Source organism: Cyprinus carpio, chromosome B23, assembly GCF_018340385.1.
Source record: "Cyprinus carpio isolate SPL01 chromosome B23, ASM1834038v1, whole genome shotgun sequence".
Lineage (NCBI taxonomy): Eukaryota > Metazoa > Chordata > Actinopteri > Cypriniformes > Cyprinidae > Cyprinus > Cyprinus carpio.
The window spans coordinates 19,325,574-19,347,383 of record NC_056619.1 but is presented as its reverse complement, the minus strand read 5'-3'; the positions used below and the strand labels follow the sequence as shown (position 1 = coordinate 19,347,383).

Below are 21,810 nucleotides of genomic sequence, written 5' to 3'. Positions count from 1 at the left end.
CTCGGGTGGAGATCATGCCATAATGCAGCATTCTGTTGACGCATCTCTTGGAATGCTGAAATGATCTCAGGGAGCTGGCTGGATTGTCGTTGCAAGGCTGCGTTCTCCCTCTTCATCTCCTCTAACATGGCTGTAAGCTCTGGCAGTTGTTTCATTTGGCTTTGCAATGCTGCATTCTCCTCTCTCAGCTTCTCAGAAGTGCAGTCCCATTGGTCAGTCAGTATCCACTCGGAATGTTCTGATGCTTGGCTCACTGGTGAAGTGGATCTGGAATGACCTGTAGCACTTGCTGGTTCATTCTCCAGTACTCCCTGGCAGGTAAGTGACCATGATTGCTGTTGATGAGACCCAGGTCCACTGAGCTCAAAATTTTTTAAGTAGGATGGAGGGTTAACTCGTCTCCTTGGCCGCACAGCAGGGGCTTCTCTTTCTGGTTGAGACATGTCTGTAGCAATCCACACATCCGGCTCGAAGGACCATGCGTTTCAAGTCTACGCATTATAGCCTAATATGCAATATAACATTAAATATTCTATCAAACAAAAAACACAGGAGAATTAAAACATTTTGTCTACAAGAAAATGTGCAAATATAATAAACAATGTAAGCATTTAGGCGGAATGCCGCGGTAGCGGTCATTAATCTCTCTCGTGAACTTATCACACAATGAATTATGTAAATGTACTTACGATTAGTTGCACGCACACATATATCCACACAATCCTTAAAAGGGCCACTTCTAACTAATTTAACTATGAAATATTGACTATAAACACATCTACACATCCAGCCTCTATACTGCCTTAGTTCTCACTCCGCGGAAAGTTTTGGAACAGTCCAAATCACGAACACAGGCGGGAGGGTTCGGAAGAGTTCACTTTCAAGGGGTGGCCTTTCTTACACCAGGTATGTTGGTCCTTTCAAGATTCTAAGAAGAATAAATGAAGTCACATACCAGTTAGAGCTTCCTGCTAATTTTCGTATCTCTCCATCCTTTTATGTTTCGCTACTCAAATCGGTCCACCCGGATGCTGATCCCAACAATGGGTGTTGATGGCTCTCCAGCTTACAAGGTGAGTGAGTTACTGAACTCAAGACGGAGAGGGGGTCAGCTCCAATATTTGGTGGACTGGGAGGGCTATGGACCTGAGAAGAGATCGTGGGTAGCTGCCTGCGACATCCTGGATCCCTCTCTCATGGAGGACTTTCATCAAGCCAGACCCGATAGACCAGCGCCATGACCACTGGGACATCCGCGTCCCTAGAGGAGGGGGTTCTGTAACGCCGCACCAGCAGAGGGAGCCCTCACCTGAGTACTGCCTGTTTACCGCTCCCTCTGCTTCTACATTCATTTCCTGTTTGAACAGTATTAAACAAGAGTCTGTGAATTTGCTCATTGTGAAGTATTGCCAGTTTACCTGCCTTACCAAGCGTTATCCATTGTTATTCTGCCTGAGTTCTTGTTTACGATTGTTGGATTGCCACGTTGGATTAGTAGCCTGATTTTGACTGATGATTGTGTTTGGACCTTTTGCCTGCCTACTCCTCTCTGCCTTGTGGATTCCCCTTGTGTATGTTGAAAGATTGGACTGTTAACACGGTATTGACTCTCTGCCTGGCTTAACGATTCTGTCATTGATATTTTCTCTTAATAAACTTCTGCGAATGGATTCTAATGCCGCCTCAGCCTCAATGTTACACATACCTTATTATTTTGTCTTCTTTTTAAAGAACGTCAGAAACTGCGTTTGAAACATTGGATAGAGAATTTGAGTTGTTCTCTCACCAGATCTCTTGATTGTTCTCAATTAATGAGGTTTGTAGGTGCTGAGTTTTCTTTCAGAGTAGATGGCGTCTTATTTCTTTTTATACACTTTGATGTTCAACAACATTACTGTATAGTTACATTTATGCAGATAAAAGTGTGTCTTGTATTACTAACCGAGACTGAGAGACAGATAGTCTAGACTCTAGAGAATGCCACAAATGATCTATAATTATATTTTATTATCTATAATATTATTATCTAGACTGTTTTCTTTTCACACAAAACATAAAATACATTAACATAACAGGTTCACTAAATTATACAGTTGTACATCACTTCCAGGTACTTATGGACACTGTGACGGGATCAGAGTGGACAGAATCTAATGCACCTATTTGGTTCCTTCGCAATGCATCTTAAACATAAAAACAAGATTATTTTTTGTTATCATCTACATAGCATGTCTGAAGCTAAAGAATTTTATGATTATCAACTTCAAAATATACCTTTTTTGACACAGACGAAAAAGGTACTCTAGAATTCTCTTAAGACACATGTGCATATGGTATTTATAATAAAGACAGATCCTTTATCATCTGTAAATAACAGATAACAAATCTTTTGTTGATTGTTAACTTGGTTAATTGTACATAGCAAATGTTTTGTGATTCAATATCAACCCATTTCACTGCTTTATTCATATGTTCAAACACCTTTAAGGCCCAACTGAGACTGACGATTTCCAGAAATGTAATTCCTGTTGTGGTATTGTATGATTTTGTGCATTCACACTCCCAGATATTTTACAGACCATGTTCTGTGGTCTTCTTGAGCAAATCATTTCTCAGTCCGGTTTCTGGAGTTACACCAACACCAGCTGCATCTGATAAGATCAATGAACTGCCCAAATTACAATTATATACTTCTTAAATTATACTTTTCCTATAAAACATATAGCTGGCCATCTATTTTTGTATTGTTCTAATCCATAGTATGTTATAGTAACATTTGTTTAATAAATACTACTGTAATAAGCTGTGCCATGTCATATGATTGTTCAAAGGACACCAGTGTGTGTGTGTGTGTGTGTGTGTGTGTGTGTGAAGGAGGGGAGGCAGATTTCATTTCAACTGCAATTTATTAGTATGAAGCTTTTTGCAATAAACAGTTTCAAAGCAGATTTAAAGAAAACAGAAACAGAAATAACAGTGCTAAAGAAAAGGATGTGCTGCTTCTGCTCTTCCAGGCGGTTTCCTCACCAACTGATGCAGATCATGCTCTGTAACATTGAGACAAATCAAGCATTGCAGCATTATAGTTTTCATTGAGATTTTGAGTAGGGGTGCTCCCAGGGGCGTCAGACTGGGGGTAAAACCAGTACTGATTACCAGGGCCCCAAAGGAAGAGAGGGCCCTTGAAAAGTCTGGAATATATTTTATTTAACCTGGATATTTTCATGGGGGCCCATCAGGACTGCCTATGCATAGGGCCCGGTATCTTGTGCAACACCCCTGGGTGCTCCGATCAAGATCGGCCGATCGTTAATGCGCATCTCGTGAGTAAAGCCGGTTCTCTAATCAGCGGTAGATTCCATCAGGTGCGTGATTTCACATAGAGCAGCGGTTACTACACGGAGCCGTTTATCACAGACCAGCTGCGCCAATCCTAGCTTATAATGAAGGTGGATTTGCGCAGCTTGTCTGTGATCAACGGCTCCGTGTAGTAACCGCTGCTCTATGTGAAATCACGCACCTGATTGAATCTACCGCTGATTAGAGAACCGGCTTTACTGACGAGATGCGCATTAACGATCGGCCGATCTTGATCGGAGCACCCCTAATTTTAAGTCAAAGTACACAATGAACCAACTTTATAAAGGTGCTGAAAATCAAATCTAACCCTCAGAGAAAATAACTTTCAAAACTAATCAAAAACTGCCATTTGTTTAATTTATTCCCCACTACTCTTATTTGAAAATAGAAAAATAAACATCAACAATAAGAAAAGTTTTTTACTCACTTTTTGCAGGAGTACGCCACTTCCAGGTACTTATAGACTCCCACACACGGATCAGAGAACACCGAATTTGAAGCTAGTACATGACAAGACTTCTTTCCATTGCACCTTACAAAGAAAAAAAAAATCTTATTGCACTTTCAATTTTTGTAAATTTTCCATTGTTTGATTTTTAAGTGACTCTAGTCTAAATAGATGATGTTTCGGCTGTACCTGGAACGCATACGGGCAGTCTGAGAAGAGTAACAGTGTGTTGTAGTTGCTAATTTATGAGGGCAGGTTGCAAGATCCCGCCGTCCATAATTGGCATGATGAACAGAAATAACACCCTTCTCTGAAACAGAAAAACTGACGTTGATGATAACAGTTTCAGTCTTTGTACTTCAAAGTATCACATTTCATTAAATGTGTTACTTGCTGTTTTTTGTAATTATTTGTGAAATTTACTAGCTATTTCCAAGTGAAAATGATAACTAAGTTTTTTTTTTAGTGTGCCGTTACATTCACACTCACAGTTTGGTTATTAATGAGAGTCGGCACACTGCCACTGCTGCTCCCAAAGATCAATTTATTAAAAAAAAAAAACAATGCTTTGCTTATTTTAATAAATAACCTTTGGGAAACGCATATAATTTTGGTAACACTTTTTGATGGTCTCTTTTGAACATTGTTGACAATAAATAACATCGCATCTACATGCCAACTCATGTTAACTCTCATTAGAGAGTAAGTAGATTGTCTGCATAATATCTGCTAACTCTTTATTGTGATAGTCTCCCAAAAGACATTCTACTGACTGTAAGTAACTTTGCAAGTATACATCATTGTAAACATTACTTAGTCAACAGGATGTAGAAGGGGCCATCAAAATAAAGCAAAACCATACACACACACACACACACACACACACATATATATATATATATATATATACACACATACACATACATATACACACACATACATACATACATACATATATACACACACACACACACACACACACACACACATATATATATATATATATATATATCATATATATATATATATATATATATATATATTATTTTATTTTTTTAACAAGAGTGACAACCATTCACAGATCGACCCCTAAGGATTAAACATTTGTATAAAGAAAAAAAAAAACAGAAAAAAAAAATAAAAATTAAATTAAAAAACTTTTAAATTATTCTTACCACAGGTAATGTCACCTCTGAAACTTTCACAAGTTACATGCTGCTCTAGAATTATTTTGGTGGAGAATAGGAACAAGGGTCAGTAATAGCAAAAGTATTGACCAAATTATGAAATTAGAAAATTATGTGCATCAATCCATTGACTTACTAACTAGGCGACACTCATAAGACACTTGCAGGTATTTATACGTCCCAACACAAGGATCATTGAAAACTGAGTTCACTGCATGAACAGAGCAGCTTTTTCTTCCATTGCACCTGATTCATGAACAGAAAATCACAAGTACCTAAAAATAAAGATACAAAAGTATAACAGTTGTTCCCACTCTTGCAAAGTAATAAAATCTGCTATCAATTAATTAATTACTGAGTGGCCATCATTTGGAGGGATGTTTTTGAGGAGCAGTGAACATTTGAGAGCTGTCCAGGTGGTCTTCCAGCAGAGCATGTTTTGCCATTAGTCCGTCCATAGTTGGCACCAAGGATATGTATGAATCCAGAGCCTACACACATAAGAAGACCATGAGAATCTTTGTAAAGTTTAAACACACAGTATGTGAGAAACTACTCACGACAACTGAGGGACGCAGATCCTCCTTCACAGGTCACTGATTTTTTTGCAATGCCAGTTGCAGAGAGGAAACATGCTGTTTAGGTGAGAAGAAATAGCAAAGTAAAATTACTCAAAATAAATTATGACATTTTGTCCCTTACTGAAAACTGGGGCTTCTTTGTACATTAACTGGACATCTTACCATGTTGACACAGCAACAGCAGCACTGTAAAATCAAACAGAGACAAATTGAAAAAACTAGACAGAAAAAAAAAAAACATTAACAAATTGAATTAAAGAAAAAAAATTAATACATACAAGTGACTCCGCTTAGCTTTTGCACCAGCATGGTAGATTGGAACATTTGAACAAAAACAAATCTGGACTTCTAAGTTACATTCATGTGCAGATGGTATTTATAGCAAACTCAGTGGATCTATCACCATCTGTTGACAACTGATAACAAAAGAGGAAATTACAGATACACTTCATAATCTTGATTTAAATGTTATCATAAAAGGGTTCCCACTTCTCTTGAAAGTACTTGAAAGTGCTTGAAGCTGGTGTTTAGAAAAGAGTGGTAACCATGTCATAAGGTTCTACGATATTATGAGGAAAAAACTTAACCCATCAACTGCATTACAAACACCACACAGTAAACATCCAGGTTGAATTATAGTCATTTGATAAACAGCAAATTCTCACATGAGCTTACATAATATATGGTTGTGAAAGGCATGTTTCCCTGAGTCGTGTCATCTTTTGGTGAATGTTAAAATGTGATAAGCCTATGCCATGTGTAGGCCTATGTGAAATTTTAAGTTTGGCTGGCATCTTCCTCTGAAAGCTGGCTGAGATCATACTTTGACCACAGATGTTTCTTCTTCTAGTGGTTTGTTTCAGACAAAGTAACTTCTAGCATTTCTTTAATCTGTATTTTTTATATCCAAGTGAACCACACTTTAACTGTATTGACTCTCTGCCTGGCTTAACATTCTTTCATTGTATATTTTCTCTTAATTAAAAAACAGTTCTGCGCATGGATTCTAATGCCGCCTCAGCCTCAATGTTACACATACCTTATTATTTTGTCTTCTTTTTAAAGAACGTCAGAACTGCCGTTTGAAACATTGGATAGAGAATTTGAGTTTGTTCTCTCACCAGATCTCTTGATTGTGTCTCAATTAATGAGGTTTGTAGGTGCTGAGTTTTTCTTTCAGAGTAGATGGCGTCTTATTTCTTTTTATACACTTTGATGTGTCAACAAACATTACTGTATAGGTTTACATTTATGCAGTATAAAAGTGTGTCTTGTATTACTAACCGAGACTGAGAGACAGATAGTCTAGACTCTAGAGAATGCCACAAATGATCTATAATTATATTTTATTATCTATAATATTATTATCTAGACTGTTTTCTTTTCACACAAAACATAAAATACATTAACATAACAGGTTCACTAAATTATACAGTTGTACATCACTTCCAGGTACTTATGGACACTGTGACGGGATCAGAGTGGACAGAATCTAATGCACCCTATTTGGTTCCTTTCGCAATGCATCTTAAAAACATAAAAAACAAGATTATTTTTTGTTATCATCTACATAGCATTTCTGAAGCTAAAGAATTTTATGATTATCAACTTCAAATATACCTTTTTTTGACACAGACGAAAAAGGTACTCTAGAATTCTCTTAAGACACATGTGCATATGGTATTTATAATAAAGACAGATCCTTTATCATCTGTAAATAACAGATAACAAAATCTTTTGTTGATTGTTTAACTTGGTTAATGTACATAGCAAATGTTTTGTGATTCAATATCAACACATTTCACTGCTTTATTCATATGTTCAAACACCTTTAAGGCCCAACTGAGACTGACCGATTTCCAGAAATGTAATTTCCTGTTGTGGTATTGTAATGATTTTGGGCATTCACACTCCCAGATATTTTTACAGACCATGTTCTGTGGTCTTCTTGAGCAAATCATTTCTCAGTCCGGTTTCTGGAGTTACACCAACACCAGCTGCATCTGATAAGATCAATGAACTGCCCAAATTACAATTATATACTTCTTAAATTATACTTTTCCTATAAAACATATAGCTGGCCCATCTATTTTTGTATTGTTCTAATCCATAGTATGTTATAGTAACATTTGTTTAATAAATACTACTGTAATAAGCTGTGCCATGTCATATGATTGTTCAAAGGACACCAGTGTGTGTGTGTGTGTGTGTGTGTGTGTGTGTGTGAAGGAGGGGAGCAGATTTCATTTCAACTGCAATTTATTAGTATGAAGCTTTTTTGCAATAAACAGTTTCAAAGCAGATTTAAAGAAAAACAGAAACAGAAATAACAGTGCTAAAGAAAAGGATGTGCTGCTTCTGCTCTTCCAGGCGGTTTCCTCACCAACTGATGCAGATCATGCTCTGTAACATTGAGACAAATCAAGCATTGCAGCATTATAGTTTTCATTGAGATTTTGAGTAGGGGTGCTCCCAGGGGCGTCAGACTGGGGGTAAAACCAGTACTGATTACCAGGGCCCCAAAGGAAGAGAGGGCCCTTGAAAAGTCTGGAATATATTTTATTTAACCTGGATATTTTCATGGGGGCCCATCAGGACTGCCTATGCATAGGGCCCGGTATCTTGTGCAACACCCCTGGGTGCTCCGATCAAGATCGGCCGATCGTTAATGCGCATCTCGTGAGTAAAGCCGGTTCTCTAATCAGCGGTAGATTCCATCAGGTGCGTGATTTCACATAGAGCAACGGGTTACTACACGGAGCCGTTTATCACAGACCAGCTGCGCCAATCCTAGCTTATAATGAAAGGTGGATTTGCGCAGCTTGTCTGTGATCAACGGCTCCGTGTAGTAACCGCTGCTCTATGTGAAATCACGCACCTGATTGAATCTACCGCTGGAAATGTCTGCTCTTCTTGTTTGAACCAGTGTTATTTTAGTGAAATTTATACTCTACTTTATTTAAACAATTAAAGTCAAAGTACACAATGAACCAACTTTATAAAGGTGCTGAAAATCAAATCTAACCCTCAGAGAAAATAACTTTCAAAACTAATCAAAAAACTGCCATTTTTTAATTTATTCCCCACTACTCTTATTTGAAAATAGAAAAAATAAACATCAACAATAAGAAAAGTTTTTTACTCACTTTTTGCAGGAGTACGCCACTTCCAGGTACTTATAGACTCCCACACACGGATCAGAGAACACCGAATTTGAAGCTAGTACATGACAAGACTTCTTTCCATTGCACCTTACAAAGAAAAAAAAAATCTTATTGCACTTTCAATTTTTGTAAATTTTCCATTGTTTGATTTTTAAGTGACTCTAGTCTAAATAGATGATGTTTCGGCTGTACCCTGGAACGCATACGGGCAGTCTGAGAAGAGTAACAGTGTGTTGTGTAGTTGCTAATTTATGAGAGGGCAGGGTTGCAAGATCCTGCCGTCCATAATTGGCATGATGAACAGAAATAACACCCCTTCTCTGAAACAGAAAAACTGACGTTTGATGATAACAGTTTTCAGTCTTTGTACTTCAAAGTATCACATTTCATTAAATGTGTTTACTTGCTGTGTTTTTTGTAATTATTTGTGAAATTTACTAGCTATTTCCAAGTGAAAATGATAACTAAGTTTTTTTTTAGTGTGCCGTTACATTCACACTCACAGTTTTTTGGTTATTAATGAGAGTCGGCACACTGCCACTGCTGCTCCCAAAGATCAATTTATTAAAAAAAAAAAACAATGCTTTGCTTATTTTAATAAATAACCTTTGGGAAACGCATATAATTTTGGTAACACTTTTTGATGGTCTCTTTTGAACATTGTTGACAATACAATAACATCGCATCTACATGCCAACTCATGTTAACTCCTCATTAGAGAGTAAGTAGATTGTCTGCATAATATCTTGCTAACTCTTTATTGTGATAGTCTCCCAAAAGACATTCTACTGACTGTAAGTAACTTTGCCAAGTATACATCATTGTAAACATTACTTAGTCAACAGGATGTAGAAGGGGCCATCAAAATAAAATCGCAAAACCATACACACACACACACACACCACACACATATATATATATATATATATATACCCCATACACATACATATTACACACCACATACATACATACATACATATATACACACACACACACACACACACACACACAACACACATATATATATATATATATATAATATATATTATATATATATAGATATCTATATATTATTTTATTTTTTTAACAAGAGTGACAACCATTCACAGATAAACCCCTAAGGATTAAAAAATTTTTATAAAGAAAAAAAAAACAAAGACACAAAAAAAAACTAAAAATTAAATTAAAAAACTTTTAAATTATTCTTACCACAGGTAATGTACACCTCTGAAACTTTCACAAGTTACATGCTGCTCTAGAATTATTTTGGTGGAGAATAGGAACAAGGGTCAGTAATAGCAAAAGTATTGACCAAATTATGAAATTAGGAAAATTATGTGCATCAATCCATTGACTTACTAACTAGGCGACACTCATAAGACACTTGCAGGTATTTATACGTCCCAACACAAGGATCATTGAAAACTGAGTTCACTGCATGAACAGAGCAGCTTTTTCTTTCCATTGCACCTGATTCATGAACAGAAAATCACTACCTAAAAATAAAGATACAAAAGTATAACAGTTGTTCCCACTCTTGCAAAAGTAATAAAATCTGCTATCAATTAATTAATTACTGAGTGGCCATCATTTGGAGGGATGTTTTTTGAGGAGCAGTGAAACATTTGAGAGCTGTCCAGGTGGTCTTCCAGCAGAGCATGTTTTGCCATTAGTCCGTCCATAGTTGGCACCAAGGATATGTATGAAAATCCAGAGCCTTACACACATAAGAAGACCATGAGAAATCTTTGTAAAGTTTAAACACACAGTATGTGAGAAACTACTCACGACAACTGAGGGACGCAGATCCTCCTTCACAGGTCACTGATTTTTTTGCAATGCCAGTTGCAGAGAGGAAACATGCTGTTTAGGTGAGAAGAAATAGCAAAGTAAAATTACTCAAAATAAATTATGACATTTTGTCCCTTACTGAAAACGTGGGGCTTCTTTGTACATTAACTGGACATCTTACCATGTTGACACAGCAACAGCAGCACTGTAAAATCAAAACAGAGACAAATTGAAAAAAAAACTAGACAGAAAAAAAAAAAAACATTAACAAATTGAATTAAAGAAAAAAAAAATTAATACATACAAGTGACTCCGCTTAGCTTTTTGCACCAGCATGGTAGATTGGAACATTTGAACAAAAACAAATCTGGACTTCTAAGTTACATTCATGTGCAGATGGTATTTTATAGCAAACTCAGCGGATCTATCACCATCTGTTGACAACTGATAACAAAAGAGGAAATTACAGTGACACTTCATAATCTTGATTTAAATGTTATCATAAAAGGGTTCCCACTTCTCTTGAAAGTACTTGAAAGTGCCTGAAGCTGGTGTTCAGAAAAGAGTGGTAACCAGTCATATGGTTTTTTAACGATATTATGGGGAAAAAAAACTTAACCCATCAACTGCATTACAAACACCCACACACAGTAAACATCCAGGTTTGAATTATAGTCATTTGATAAAACAGCAAATTCTCAGATGAGCTTACATAATATATGGTTGTGAAAGGCATGTTTCCCTGAGTCGTGTCATCTTTTGGTGAATGTTAAAATGTGATAAGCCTATGCCATGTGTAGGCCTATGTGAAATTTTAAGTTTGGCTGGCATCTTCCTCTGAAAGCTGGCTGAGATCATACTTTGACCACAGATGTTTCTTCTTCTAGTGGTTTGTTTCAGACAAAGTAACTTCTAGCATTTCTTAATCTGTATTTTATATCCAAGTGAACACACTTTAACTGTATAAACTGTGCTCCTATTATGCAGTATTTTTTTTTCTTTATGTGTAGAACACAAACACACAAATTTGTATCATCGGTTGTTCATGCATCTACACTTAAAAGATGTGTGAATATCATTGCATTAGATATTAAACCTGGAATTTAAAGAAATAGACCATGGCACTGTATAAGCAAAATGATTTTAAGATTTTAATTTATTTATAAAACTATTCATATATATTTTTCAGAATTTTTTTTTATTTTTCAGGACATTTATACTTGTGAGGACTATACATCCACTAAAATTACCTTGACACCAGATCAAAGTCCCTTTAAGACTATATCTAAAGTCTTTTGACCAGATCATGTATTTGGATTTATATGTTGTCATTTAATACAATAACTTTTATTCATTTGAAGTGTGACTTAACCCATTTAATCCCAAATTTTTCTCAGACATGAAAATATCAAGATTATTTGTCATTAGTAACCCCTGGAATTAATAATTATTTTTATTTTTTATGGAAAAGTGTGTGTTTTATGGCTGGTCACAATTGTGACCGGATGGATAATGTATACTGAAATTAAATTATTTCTGCAGTCATCAAAATTCTTATATACACAGGTGCATCTCAATAAATTAGAATGTCTTGGAAAAGTTCATTTCAGTAATTCCACTCAAATTGTGAAACTCTTGTATTAAATAAATTCAATGCACACAGACTTAAGTGTTTTAAGTCTTTGGTTCTGTTAATTGTGATGATTTTGGCTCACATTTAACAAAAACCCACCAATTCTCCATGTCAACAAATTAGAGTACTTCATAAGACCAATAAAAGAAAAAAAAAATTTGTTAATTGTTGGCCTTCTGGAAAGTATGTTCATTTATTGTACATGTACTCAATACTTGGTAGGGGCTCCTTTTTTTCGACAGTGGCCTTCAACTCTTCTGCATTTTTTGGTCTCTTGTTTCTCATTTTCTTCTTGACAATACCCCATAGATTCTGTATGGGGTTCAGGTCTGGTGAGTTTGCTGGCCAGTCAAGCACACCAACACCAAGGTCATTTAACCAACCTTTGATGCTTTTGGCAGTGTGGGCAGGTGCCAAATCCTGCTGGAAAATGAAATCAGCATCTTCAAAAAGCTTGTCAGCAGAAGGAAGCATGAAGTGCTCCAAAATTTCTTGGTAAACGGGTGCAGTGACTTTGGTTTTCAAAAAACACAATGGACCAACACCAGCAGATGACATTGCACACCAAATCATCACAGACTGTGGAAACTTAACACTGGACTTCAAGCAACTTGGGCTATGAGCTTCTTCACCCTTCCCCCAGACTCTAGGACCTTGGTTTCCAAATGAAATACAAAACTTGCTCTCATCTGAAAAGAGGACTTTGGACCACTGGGACTGTTTTCATTCAAAACTGTTTTCATTCAAAAAATACTGTATAGAATACATTTATGTGAAAGTGTAGTCACTAAATTATACACATACATCACTTCCAGGATCAGAGTAGGCAGTTGCACTTATTTGGCTTCTTCGCAATGCAGCAAAAGGTAAAAGTCAAAGATTATTATTTGTTATAATCTACATAGCATGTCTGAAGCAAAATAATTTTTTGATTAATAATCAACTTCAAAATGTACCTTTTAGACACAGACATAATGCACATCCAGGTATTTATAAGTCCAAGCACAAGGATCAGAGAAAACTGTGTTCATTGCAGGAACAGAACATCTCTTTCTTGCATCACACCTGGTCAGACAATGACAAGTACTTGAGAATATCTTTAATATTCCATTGACATAAGAATTGTTTTTCTTGCTCTTGTAAAATTATGCATAAAATTTAATTGCAAACAAAAAATGTTTTCTCTGCTGTATGTTAATCCTACCGATTTGACATTATACGGAGGGATGCTCTTTGGAAGCAGTGCATATTTGAGGTCTGAACATCTAATATTTCCTGAGTGCATGTTGTGCGATCAGTCCTCACATAGTTGGCTTTAATGATCTTTATTAATCCCAAAACTGACACATGTAATAATAATAATAATAATTAATTAATTAATTAATTAATGTAAAAGTATAATCAGAATTGTGGTAAAGTTTGGGTTCCAGGCTCAAGGTCTCTTCCATTGCTTCCTGTCTCTCTCAAACTGTCCTATTTGGGCACAAAAGACCAAAAATATAACTTAGAAATGACTGAATTACTCATCGCAGCTGAGGCGCATAAATCCTCCTTCACAGGCCACTGTTCTTTTGGCTTCTACTCCTGCAGGGAGGAAACATGCAAGAAGATAATACAATTACTTAATTTTGTTCTGTACTTGAAAGTTTGTACCATATATAGTCAACTACCATGCTGACACAGAAAGAGCAGCACTGAAAGTCAAAATCACAAGAAACCAATTGAAACACTGAAGTGAACATTTGAAATCATTGAAGAAGGAATTTTTTATTCTGGAAGTAGAGTAATCCTTTAAATTCTAAATGAATACTTACAAATGATCCAGCTTAGCTTTTGCACCAACATGTTGAATGTGTGAACAGAAGGAAAACTCTAGACATGTGCACATGGTATTTATAATACATACAGATCCATTATCATCTGTATGATCCCATTTTACTGTTTATGATCATATGTTCAATCACCTTTAAGACGCAACTGAGACTCCTTACAATATCCAGAAGTTGTTCCTGTTGTGGGATTGTATGATTTTACACATTCACCCCCCAATAAAAAAAAAAAAAAAGTATAGGAGACAAGAAACCACGTTTTACTATCTGTGTGTGCCTGGGCTACCTGAATGGCTTAAGTCTAGTGATCTGTATAACTATGTGTGCCTGGGCTTGGTTGTGAGGAATGAAGGGAGTCTGACAGAGAGTCATTTTCCAGCATCGTCTCTGACTCTGTCATAATTAATGTAATAAATGATAAATGTTACGTCCTTATGCTGGGCCTTGTTATCAGTAGATATAGTTTTGTGGTCTTTGGTTGGTCATAAAAGTGTTTTTTGAACCAGGAAATCTCAAATACTATGGCCTTTATATGCTGTTCTTGAGTATTGAGCATTCCTGATTATTTATCTGCATGCTTTGACTTTTAATATTTTGGCATGATTTGAAATACAATGACAAAAACACCTGCTGCATCTGATAAGATCAATGTACTGACCGAATTACAACTGAGAAGAAAGTATAAGCTTCTATCAGTGTTTTATATACTTCTGTTCATATTATACTTCTTTTCCTATAAAACATAACTGGCCTTCTATTGCATATAGTTCTAATTAATAATATATTTCATTATAGATTTGTTTCAACCCATTAAATGCTACTGTAACAAGCTGTGCCATGTTATATGATTGTTCAAAGGACATTAATGTGTGAAAGAGGGGATGCAGATTTCATTTCAACTGCAAATTTTAGATAAAGCTTTTTTTATTTTTTTATTTTTATTTTTTTTGGCAAAAAACAGTTTCAAAGCAACTTTAAAGAAAACAGAAACAGAAATAGCGTGATAAAGAAAAGGATGTGCTGCGTCTGCTATTTCCTCACCGACTGATGCAGATCATGCTCTGTAACATTGAGACAAATAAAGCATTGCAACATTATAGATTTCATTAAGATCTCTAAGTGAAAGTTGTGAATAATGTACTGAATCAACTTTATAAAGATGTTGAAAATCAATCCAACCCTTGGAGAAAATAATTTTTTAAATTTATCAGAAACTGTTGTGTGTGTGTGTGTGTGTGTGTGTGTGTGTGTGTGTGTGTGTGTGTGTGTGTGTGTGTGTGTGTGTGTGTGTGTTTTATATAATTCCTACTACGCTAATTAGTAAATCAGTAATAAGAATAAATGTTTTTACTCACAAACCCACACGCAGGAGAACAGCATAGTCTCATGTGCTGACATGATATATGGTTGTGCAAGGCAGTTGTGTCATCTTCTGGTGAATGTTAAAATATGATATATCATGTGCATGTGAAGTTTTAAGATTGGCAGGCATCTTAATCTGAAAGCTGGGTGAGATCTTACCTCAGATGTTTCTTCATGTAGCGGTTTGTTTCAGATAAAGTTACTTCCACATCATCAGCATTTGTTTGTACCTGGATACCATGGTAACCAGTAAACATCAGGACGCAATGACGACACGAGGCGCAGGTAATTTATCCATAACCGGGCTAAACTGCTTCGTTTGCATAAAAAAATGTAATTTTATCATTTGTTATATCAATTTTCCAGCTCCACGGGTCGCGTTCGGTAGCTGCCAGAAACGTCTGATGTTTCCAACGCATTTTGCGCCTGATCGCATGGGCAATGAAATGCTCGCGCTCTGCGGCTCCAAGGAGCTAGGACCCGGATGTTACGACAACCACACGGTGAGTATGCAGGAAGGCACAGCAGTTAATAACTTATAAGTTATGGAAAGTGTTATTCCTTTCACCTAACTAAGAAGTTCCCAGGTGGGCACTCTTACATATGAACTCCAGCACAGACCTGAGAGTAAGAGGGGATATGTGTTAGGAGCGCGCACTGCACCACGCTTTCTGCCTCCAATTAAGGTATAGTTTATGACAACAATTTAGCTTGTTTTAATTAAGTTATTATTATTATTATTATTATTATTATTATTATTATTATTATTATTATTATTATTATTATTATTATTATTTTATGCATTGCCTGTTTTTATAGACGGACACCCCTTCACCACAGAAATACCAGCAGGACTGGACTTGGTCTAAAGTGTGTCCTCCTGGAAAAGCACCATTCAATAGTACCACTGCAAGAATTAGACATTCAAATACAGATTCCAGCCCTGGGTATGATTATTTTTAACATCTGACTATACATGTATTTGGTAATAAATGTGTGTTCTGGTAATGAAAAGCAACTACTCTAGTACACTGCTCAAAAAAATTAAAGGAACACTTTGAAAACACATAAGATCTCAATGGGGAAAAATATCATGCAGGATATCTATACTGATATGGACTGGGTAATTTGTTAGGAATGAAAAGATGCCCGATTGTTTAATGGAAATGAAAATTATCAACCTACAGAGGGCTGAATTCAAAGACACTCAAAATTAAAGTGAAAAAAGGATGCAGCAGGCTAGTCCATTAAGCTGAAATTTCATTGCAGCAACTCAAAATGGTAGTTTGTATGGCCCCCACGTGCTTGTATGCATGCCTGACAACGTCAGGGCATGCTCCTAATGAGACAAAGGATGGTGTCCTGGGGTATTCCCTCCCAGATCTGGACCAGGGCATCACTGAGCTCCTGGACAGTCTGAGGTGCAACCTGGCAACGTCAGATGGACCGAAACATAATGTCCCAGAGGTGTTCTATTGGATTTAGGTCAGGTGAGCGTGGGGGACATTCAATGGTATCAATTCCTTCATCCTCCTGGAACTGACTGCATACTCTCGCCACATGAGGCCGGGCATTGTCATGCACCAGGAGAGACAAGGACCCAATGCACCAGCGTAGGGTCTGACAACGGGTCCAAGGATTCCATCCCGATACCTAATGGCATTAAGTGTGCCATTGTCTAGCATGTAGAGGTCTCTGTATTCCTCCATTGAAATGCCTTCCCAGACCATCACTAACCCACCACAAAACCAGTCATGCTGAACAATGTTACAGGCAGCATAACTTTCTCCACCACTTTTCCAGACCCTTTTACATCTGTCACACGTGCTCAGGGTGAACCTGCTCTCATCTGTGGAAAGCACAGAGCGCCAGAGGCGGACCTGCCAATTCTGGTGTTCAATGGCAAATGGCAATCAAGCTACACGGTGCCAGGCAGTGAGCCGAGAGCCCATTAGAGGACGTCAGGCCCTCAGGCCACCCTCATGAAGTCTGTTTCTGATTGTTTTCTCAGAGGCATTCACACCAGTGGCCTGCTGGAGGTCATTTTGTAGGGCTTAGGCAGTGCTCATCCTGTTCCTCCTTGCACATAAAGGAGCAGATACAGGTCCTGCTCATGGGTTAAGGACCTTCTACTGCCCTGTCCAGCTCTCCTAGAGTAACTGCCTGTCTCCTGGAATCTCCTACATGCTCTTGAGACTGTGCTGGGAGACACAGCAAACCTTCTGGCAATGGCACATATTGATGCGCCATCCTGGAGGAGTTGGACTGCCAGTGCAACCTTTGTAGGGTCCAGGTATCGCCTCATGCTACCAGTAGTAACACTGACCCTAGCCAAATACAAAAGTAGTGAAAAACAATTAGAAAAGATGAGTACAGAAAAAAATGTCAGTGGCCTCCACCTGTAAAACCATTCCTGTTTTGGGGGTTTTCTAATGGTTGCCCATCTAGTGCACCTGTTATTAATTTTATTAACACCAAAGCAGCTGACGTAACTGACCAGATCAATATCCCAGAAGTTTAATTTACTTGATGCTATACTCTGATTAAAAAGTGTTTCTTTGATTTTTTTGAGCAGTGTAGTTCTCAAACTTTTTGGCTGCAGGGCCTGCATTAACAATAATTGAAGACTGGGCCCCTTGACTTTTGCAGTCGTTTGTGTAACTGAATAAAGATTAGGGATAAGGATTTTGAAGAATATTTTACTCTCATTTTCAACCTAATAAAATATTTTAGAGCTTGGAAAATGTATACTTGGAAAATGAACTGAAAAAACTGCATGAATTTCAGAATCTCTAGGTATTTGGATTGTCTGTCTTGAAAACACAAGTTTGTGTAAAGCCTGATGGTTTCACTTGCCAGCATGATTTGAGAACTCAAACTTCTAATTCCAGGTTTTAAATTAAATGAATCACAGATTTTTAATGTATATCCCTTTTTTAGTCCAGGGGCATATGTTCATGATATCGTCCAAAGCAAGAAGGTGTCGTGGCCTATGAAATTCGGCTCTCCAGATTGGTCAAAAGTGCCATCGCTGGAGAGAAGAGCACTGCGTACAGAGGTACAGATATATCTTACATTCTTCTACAAATTATAATTTAAACAAACAAACAAACAAAGTATATGCACAACACCCCCCCCCCCCCCCCTTTTTAACTTTATGTGTTTTGTGTCCATGCAGCTCTACCATGACAGAGAGTTTCGGAAGCAGAAGAACAGGGTGGCATATCTAAGTTTGTTTTACTGATGACACTAAAATGCAGCCACAAAAAGTTCAGTGTGATTGTCATTGCATATAAACATTAAAGCTTTATAAGATAAGTTTTCCTATTTCATAACATGTCCAGTATGAAACCTTATTTTTGAGGTACATTACTTAAAATTAAACTAATGCAGTAGTGAGTAGAGTAACAGGACATGAGACACATGCTCATAATGGAGATGTTTCCACGTTATGGTTTAATTTTCAACTTAAAAATAGACAATGAAAAACATTTATTACCATCACTCAAAATGAGTAACAAATACACACAAATCAAAAAAGAATGTCATGTTTCTGATGTGTTGTTTAGAACTGTAAAAACTAAATGATATCTCAAGGGAAGGCTTATCAAAACAAACTACCAAAAAACAACTGTAAGCTGTGTTACTCTTAAAAGAAGTTGCCTGCTTGAATTCCATCTAATATTTTTCAGAAGTACAGAACAGTCTGTCATTCTACATGAATCAAACATCAGTAACATGATGGACCACTGTGCGTTTCCAAACTGCAATTGTTGAAGACAATTCCTTGTATGTTAGCTGTAACTTCAAGGGGCACAATGTTATTAGCTCGTGCATAGAAGTCATCATCCATCCTAATCAGCTGATGTAGAAGTAGCCGAGTCAATATATCAATTTTCATTTTTTCCTTCTCACTTTGGGCTTTTTGACTGGCCGAAGATATGGGTTGTCAATCATGTTTTCCTCATTGGCCTTCCCTGTGGGCACAACACCACCAGGCGGCAGCACTACATTCTCCTTATCTGCACTTTGGTCATCCTAGAAAAAAAACAAAAAAAACTTGATTATGATTATTATTAAAATAATAATAATAATAATAATAATAATAAGTAATTCTATTAAAAATGTCATTATAAAATACATTTATAAGCAAAATAAAGCAAAACAAAATTTAGTTATTGCACACACACACACACACAACACATACATATATATATATATATATATATATATATATATATATATATACATACACACACACACACGTGTTAACTTACAAAAAAAAAAAAATTTTCATGTTTTTGCATAAACATTTTGACAAGCAAAAATGCTTCATGCTTGCCTGACTGACGTTACTAGAGTTGTTCTCAGTGTCTGTCTGGTCGTCCTGCTCGGATGAATCTGTCTCCTCCAGTGTCTGAAGCTCTAGTTCAGAGGGCAGCAGGGCACTCAGGTAAGGGATGGCGCTTGGCTTTGCTGCGATCACTTATTACACACAGACAGATGAATAATAAACACTAGAAAGTCAAAAGGGTAGTCAAAGTATAATAGGACACTGGCAGTATTTGGGGCAGAAAAACTCACAAGGGAATGCACTGATGTCATCCTTAAAAAGGCTTTCCGTCTCTCCTGTCTTGGCCATGAAGCGTGTGAGCGCACGTTCCACATCTCTCCTCTGTGATGCTGCCTTCTCTCTCACCACCTGATAATCTGACACAGGCTCTCGAAAGGTCTAAAACACAGAAATGCGAGGTATAATATTTTGAAGCAGAATGTATGTTCTTAATGTTATTGGTTGTTAAGCTGAAAGTCACACAATAGCAAGGCATCAGGTGAGCAGAATAACTGACTGGCGTTTTGATGTATGTATGAGGATCTGGGAATTCTGGGAAGTGGCTGGGGATGTATGTTGGATGAGTGCGCTTCTGTCCGGCTATGAGGGCTTTTGGGACGACTGAAGCATTTGTTATTGGAGCTGTTAAACACAGAAGAGTACATTTAAACAGTTATAATAGATAATATAGAATAAACAGATGAATCAGTAAAAAAAGTGGTAAACCTACGTGCAGTTATGACCATCCTTTGGGATCTTTTGGCGTACACTGGAAGAGTATCCACATTAAAACCTGCGATTGTGGAAAAAGTAAACCTCAGAATTAGTTAAAATCTCACTTACAGATAAACACGAATTCAACCACATACAGAACTGAAACTTTTATTTCTTAAGATAAAATATATTGATAAAAGAGCAACCAACCCATTTCGACCAGAGTGATGACCACATCAGAGAGTGTAGGGGTGCTTCTAGCTGTGTGCTCACATGTTGCCTTCGCACAACGTCCAACCTCAGTTATATCTATCAAAAGATAATCAGAATCTTAATATAGAAAACACATACAATGAAACATGTTTGTTCTGTAATCTAAATAAAAACAATTACATACATATTTTATTTATATAAACACACACACACACATACATGTATATAATATCTTACAGGTGACTTGCATGCGAAAAGTGAAGGACTTACAGCTCTGCATCATCTCAGTGAGTGTCTCCATCGCTGCTTTCTCAGCACTCTCAAAGCCACACTCTGTCAGCAGAGAGCTGACCACCACCTGCAGCGTGCGTCTCCGAGCCAGCTGATAGTTGTCTGTAGGACTTGTGCTGGTCTTACTGCTCCCCGAGCGCTGCAATTATTAATCAAAAGAACAGAGTATTAAAGATCAGGATGTCCAACTGCAAATGTTTGACTTTCTCAAAACCAAGGTTGCTGCTATTTATGGTTCTAATCAAAAGTTTTAACCAGCATAAATGTTTTGCTGGTCTTCAACCCTGGGAGACCAGTTTAAATCAGCTAAGACCTTTTCAGGGATAGGGGTGGCTAATCTCCTAGACAGCATTTTTGGACATCATAAGTGTGTTCCAGCAGCATGACTGGGCATATGATGGCCAAAAAAATAGTGTTCAGGTAGGCAAGACCACTTGGTTTAAGACTTTATGCTGACAGACACTGAATTGTTTCTAGATAGCTTCACTACATTTATTGTAAGGCTATTATATATTTATGCATTACATAATAAAAAGACGGATGTGTTTCTATATAAAACAGTGTCTATTTTTAAATATATGGCAATTCTGCCCTTAAATGTGCCTTATATTTAAACAAACTCATAAAGTTAGTGTTGTTTGGCTAAGCTAGCAGACTGAAGGTAACAGAAATGAAAGGAGATATTTACGCTTCCGGAGTTTAAAGATCCGCTCCCCATCACTACAGAGTCTGCCATATTTTTTTTTTTTTTAACTCTAGTGGTTTGTCCTCTGGTGTTTAGCACTCGCAAATAAAATCATTCTGCGTTCTGCATTGCGTAATAACTGTATTGGGTGATTTTATATTTGGTGAAAATGGCAACCTTATCAAAATTTCCAACAGGGCCACCGGAAGGTTGCTGTTT

At 37.0% G+C, this 21,810-nt stretch overlaps 4 protein-coding genes and 1 long non-coding RNA gene across 6 annotated transcripts; 1 reads left to right on the top strand and 4 right to left on the bottom strand.

Moving 5' to 3' along the window:
• Window positions 1–2,887: 2,887 nt before the first annotated feature.
• Window positions 2,888–5,992, bottom strand: LOC109052989 (L-rhamnose-binding lectin CSL2-like). 2 transcript variants are annotated; one of them, XM_042751505.1, is made up of 9 exons: window positions 5,855–5,992; window positions 5,739–5,762; window positions 5,556–5,630; window positions 5,351–5,486; window positions 5,132–5,241; window positions 4,984–5,028; window positions 3,998–4,118; window positions 3,784–3,892; window positions 2,888–3,047 (listed from the first exon to the last, which is right to left on the bottom strand). In XM_042751505.1, exons 1-8 carry the CDS (start codon window positions 5,898–5,900, stop codon window positions 3,784–3,786), a joined length of 666 nt encoding a protein of 221 aa, XP_042607439.1. In that variant the 5' UTR covers window positions 5,901–5,992; the 3' UTR covers window positions 2,888–3,047. The 2 variants fall into 2 exon arrangements, with proteins under 2 accessions (XP_042607439.1, XP_042607438.1); XM_042751504.1 differs by having other exon boundaries at window positions 3,788–3,892.
• Window positions 5,993–8,718: 2,726 nt separating this feature from the next.
• LOC122141886 (L-rhamnose-binding lectin CSL3-like) lies at window positions 8,719–15,725 on the bottom strand. The gene is made up of 7 exons (XM_042750525.1): window positions 15,515–15,725; window positions 15,349–15,425; window positions 13,369–15,054; window positions 13,126–13,229; window positions 10,100–10,210; window positions 9,950–9,995; window positions 8,719–8,827 (listed from the first exon to the last, which is right to left on the bottom strand). The coding sequence occupies exons 3-7, from the start codon at window positions 13,410–13,412 to the stop codon at window positions 8,719–8,721; spliced, it is 414 nt and encodes a 137-aa protein (XP_042606459.1). The 5' UTR covers window positions 13,413–15,054; window positions 15,349–15,425; window positions 15,515–15,725.
• Window positions 10,509–10,855, bottom strand: LOC122142039. The gene is made up of 3 exons (XR_006158298.1): window positions 10,836–10,855; window positions 10,713–10,736; window positions 10,509–10,603 (listed from the first exon to the last, which is right to left on the bottom strand). It is a non-coding gene; the product is annotated as an uncharacterized LOC122142039 (long non-coding RNA).
• On the top strand, window positions 15,504–18,673 carry LOC109053019 (protein pitchfork-like). The gene is made up of 6 exons (XM_042751508.1): window positions 15,504–15,640; window positions 15,722–15,858; window positions 15,943–16,041; window positions 16,175–16,302; window positions 18,296–18,413; window positions 18,534–18,673. Exons 1-6 carry the CDS (start codon window positions 15,595–15,597, stop codon window positions 18,597–18,599), a joined length of 594 nt encoding a protein of 197 aa, XP_042607442.1. The 5' UTR covers window positions 15,504–15,594; the 3' UTR covers window positions 18,600–18,673.
• A 109-nt stretch (window positions 18,674–18,782) lies between these two features.
• On the bottom strand, window positions 18,783–21,762 carry LOC109052949 (transcription initiation factor TFIID subunit 8-like). Its single transcript, XM_042751502.1, has 8 exons — window positions 21,595–21,762; window positions 20,886–21,045; window positions 20,613–20,711; window positions 20,419–20,481; window positions 20,206–20,330; window positions 19,940–20,087; window positions 19,698–19,840; window positions 18,783–19,393 (listed from the first exon to the last, which is right to left on the bottom strand). The coding sequence occupies exons 1-8, from the start codon at window positions 21,640–21,642 to the stop codon at window positions 19,253–19,255; spliced, it is 927 nt and encodes a 308-aa protein (XP_042607436.1). The 5' UTR covers window positions 21,643–21,762; the 3' UTR covers window positions 18,783–19,252.
• Window positions 21,763–21,810: the final 48 nt, after the last annotated feature.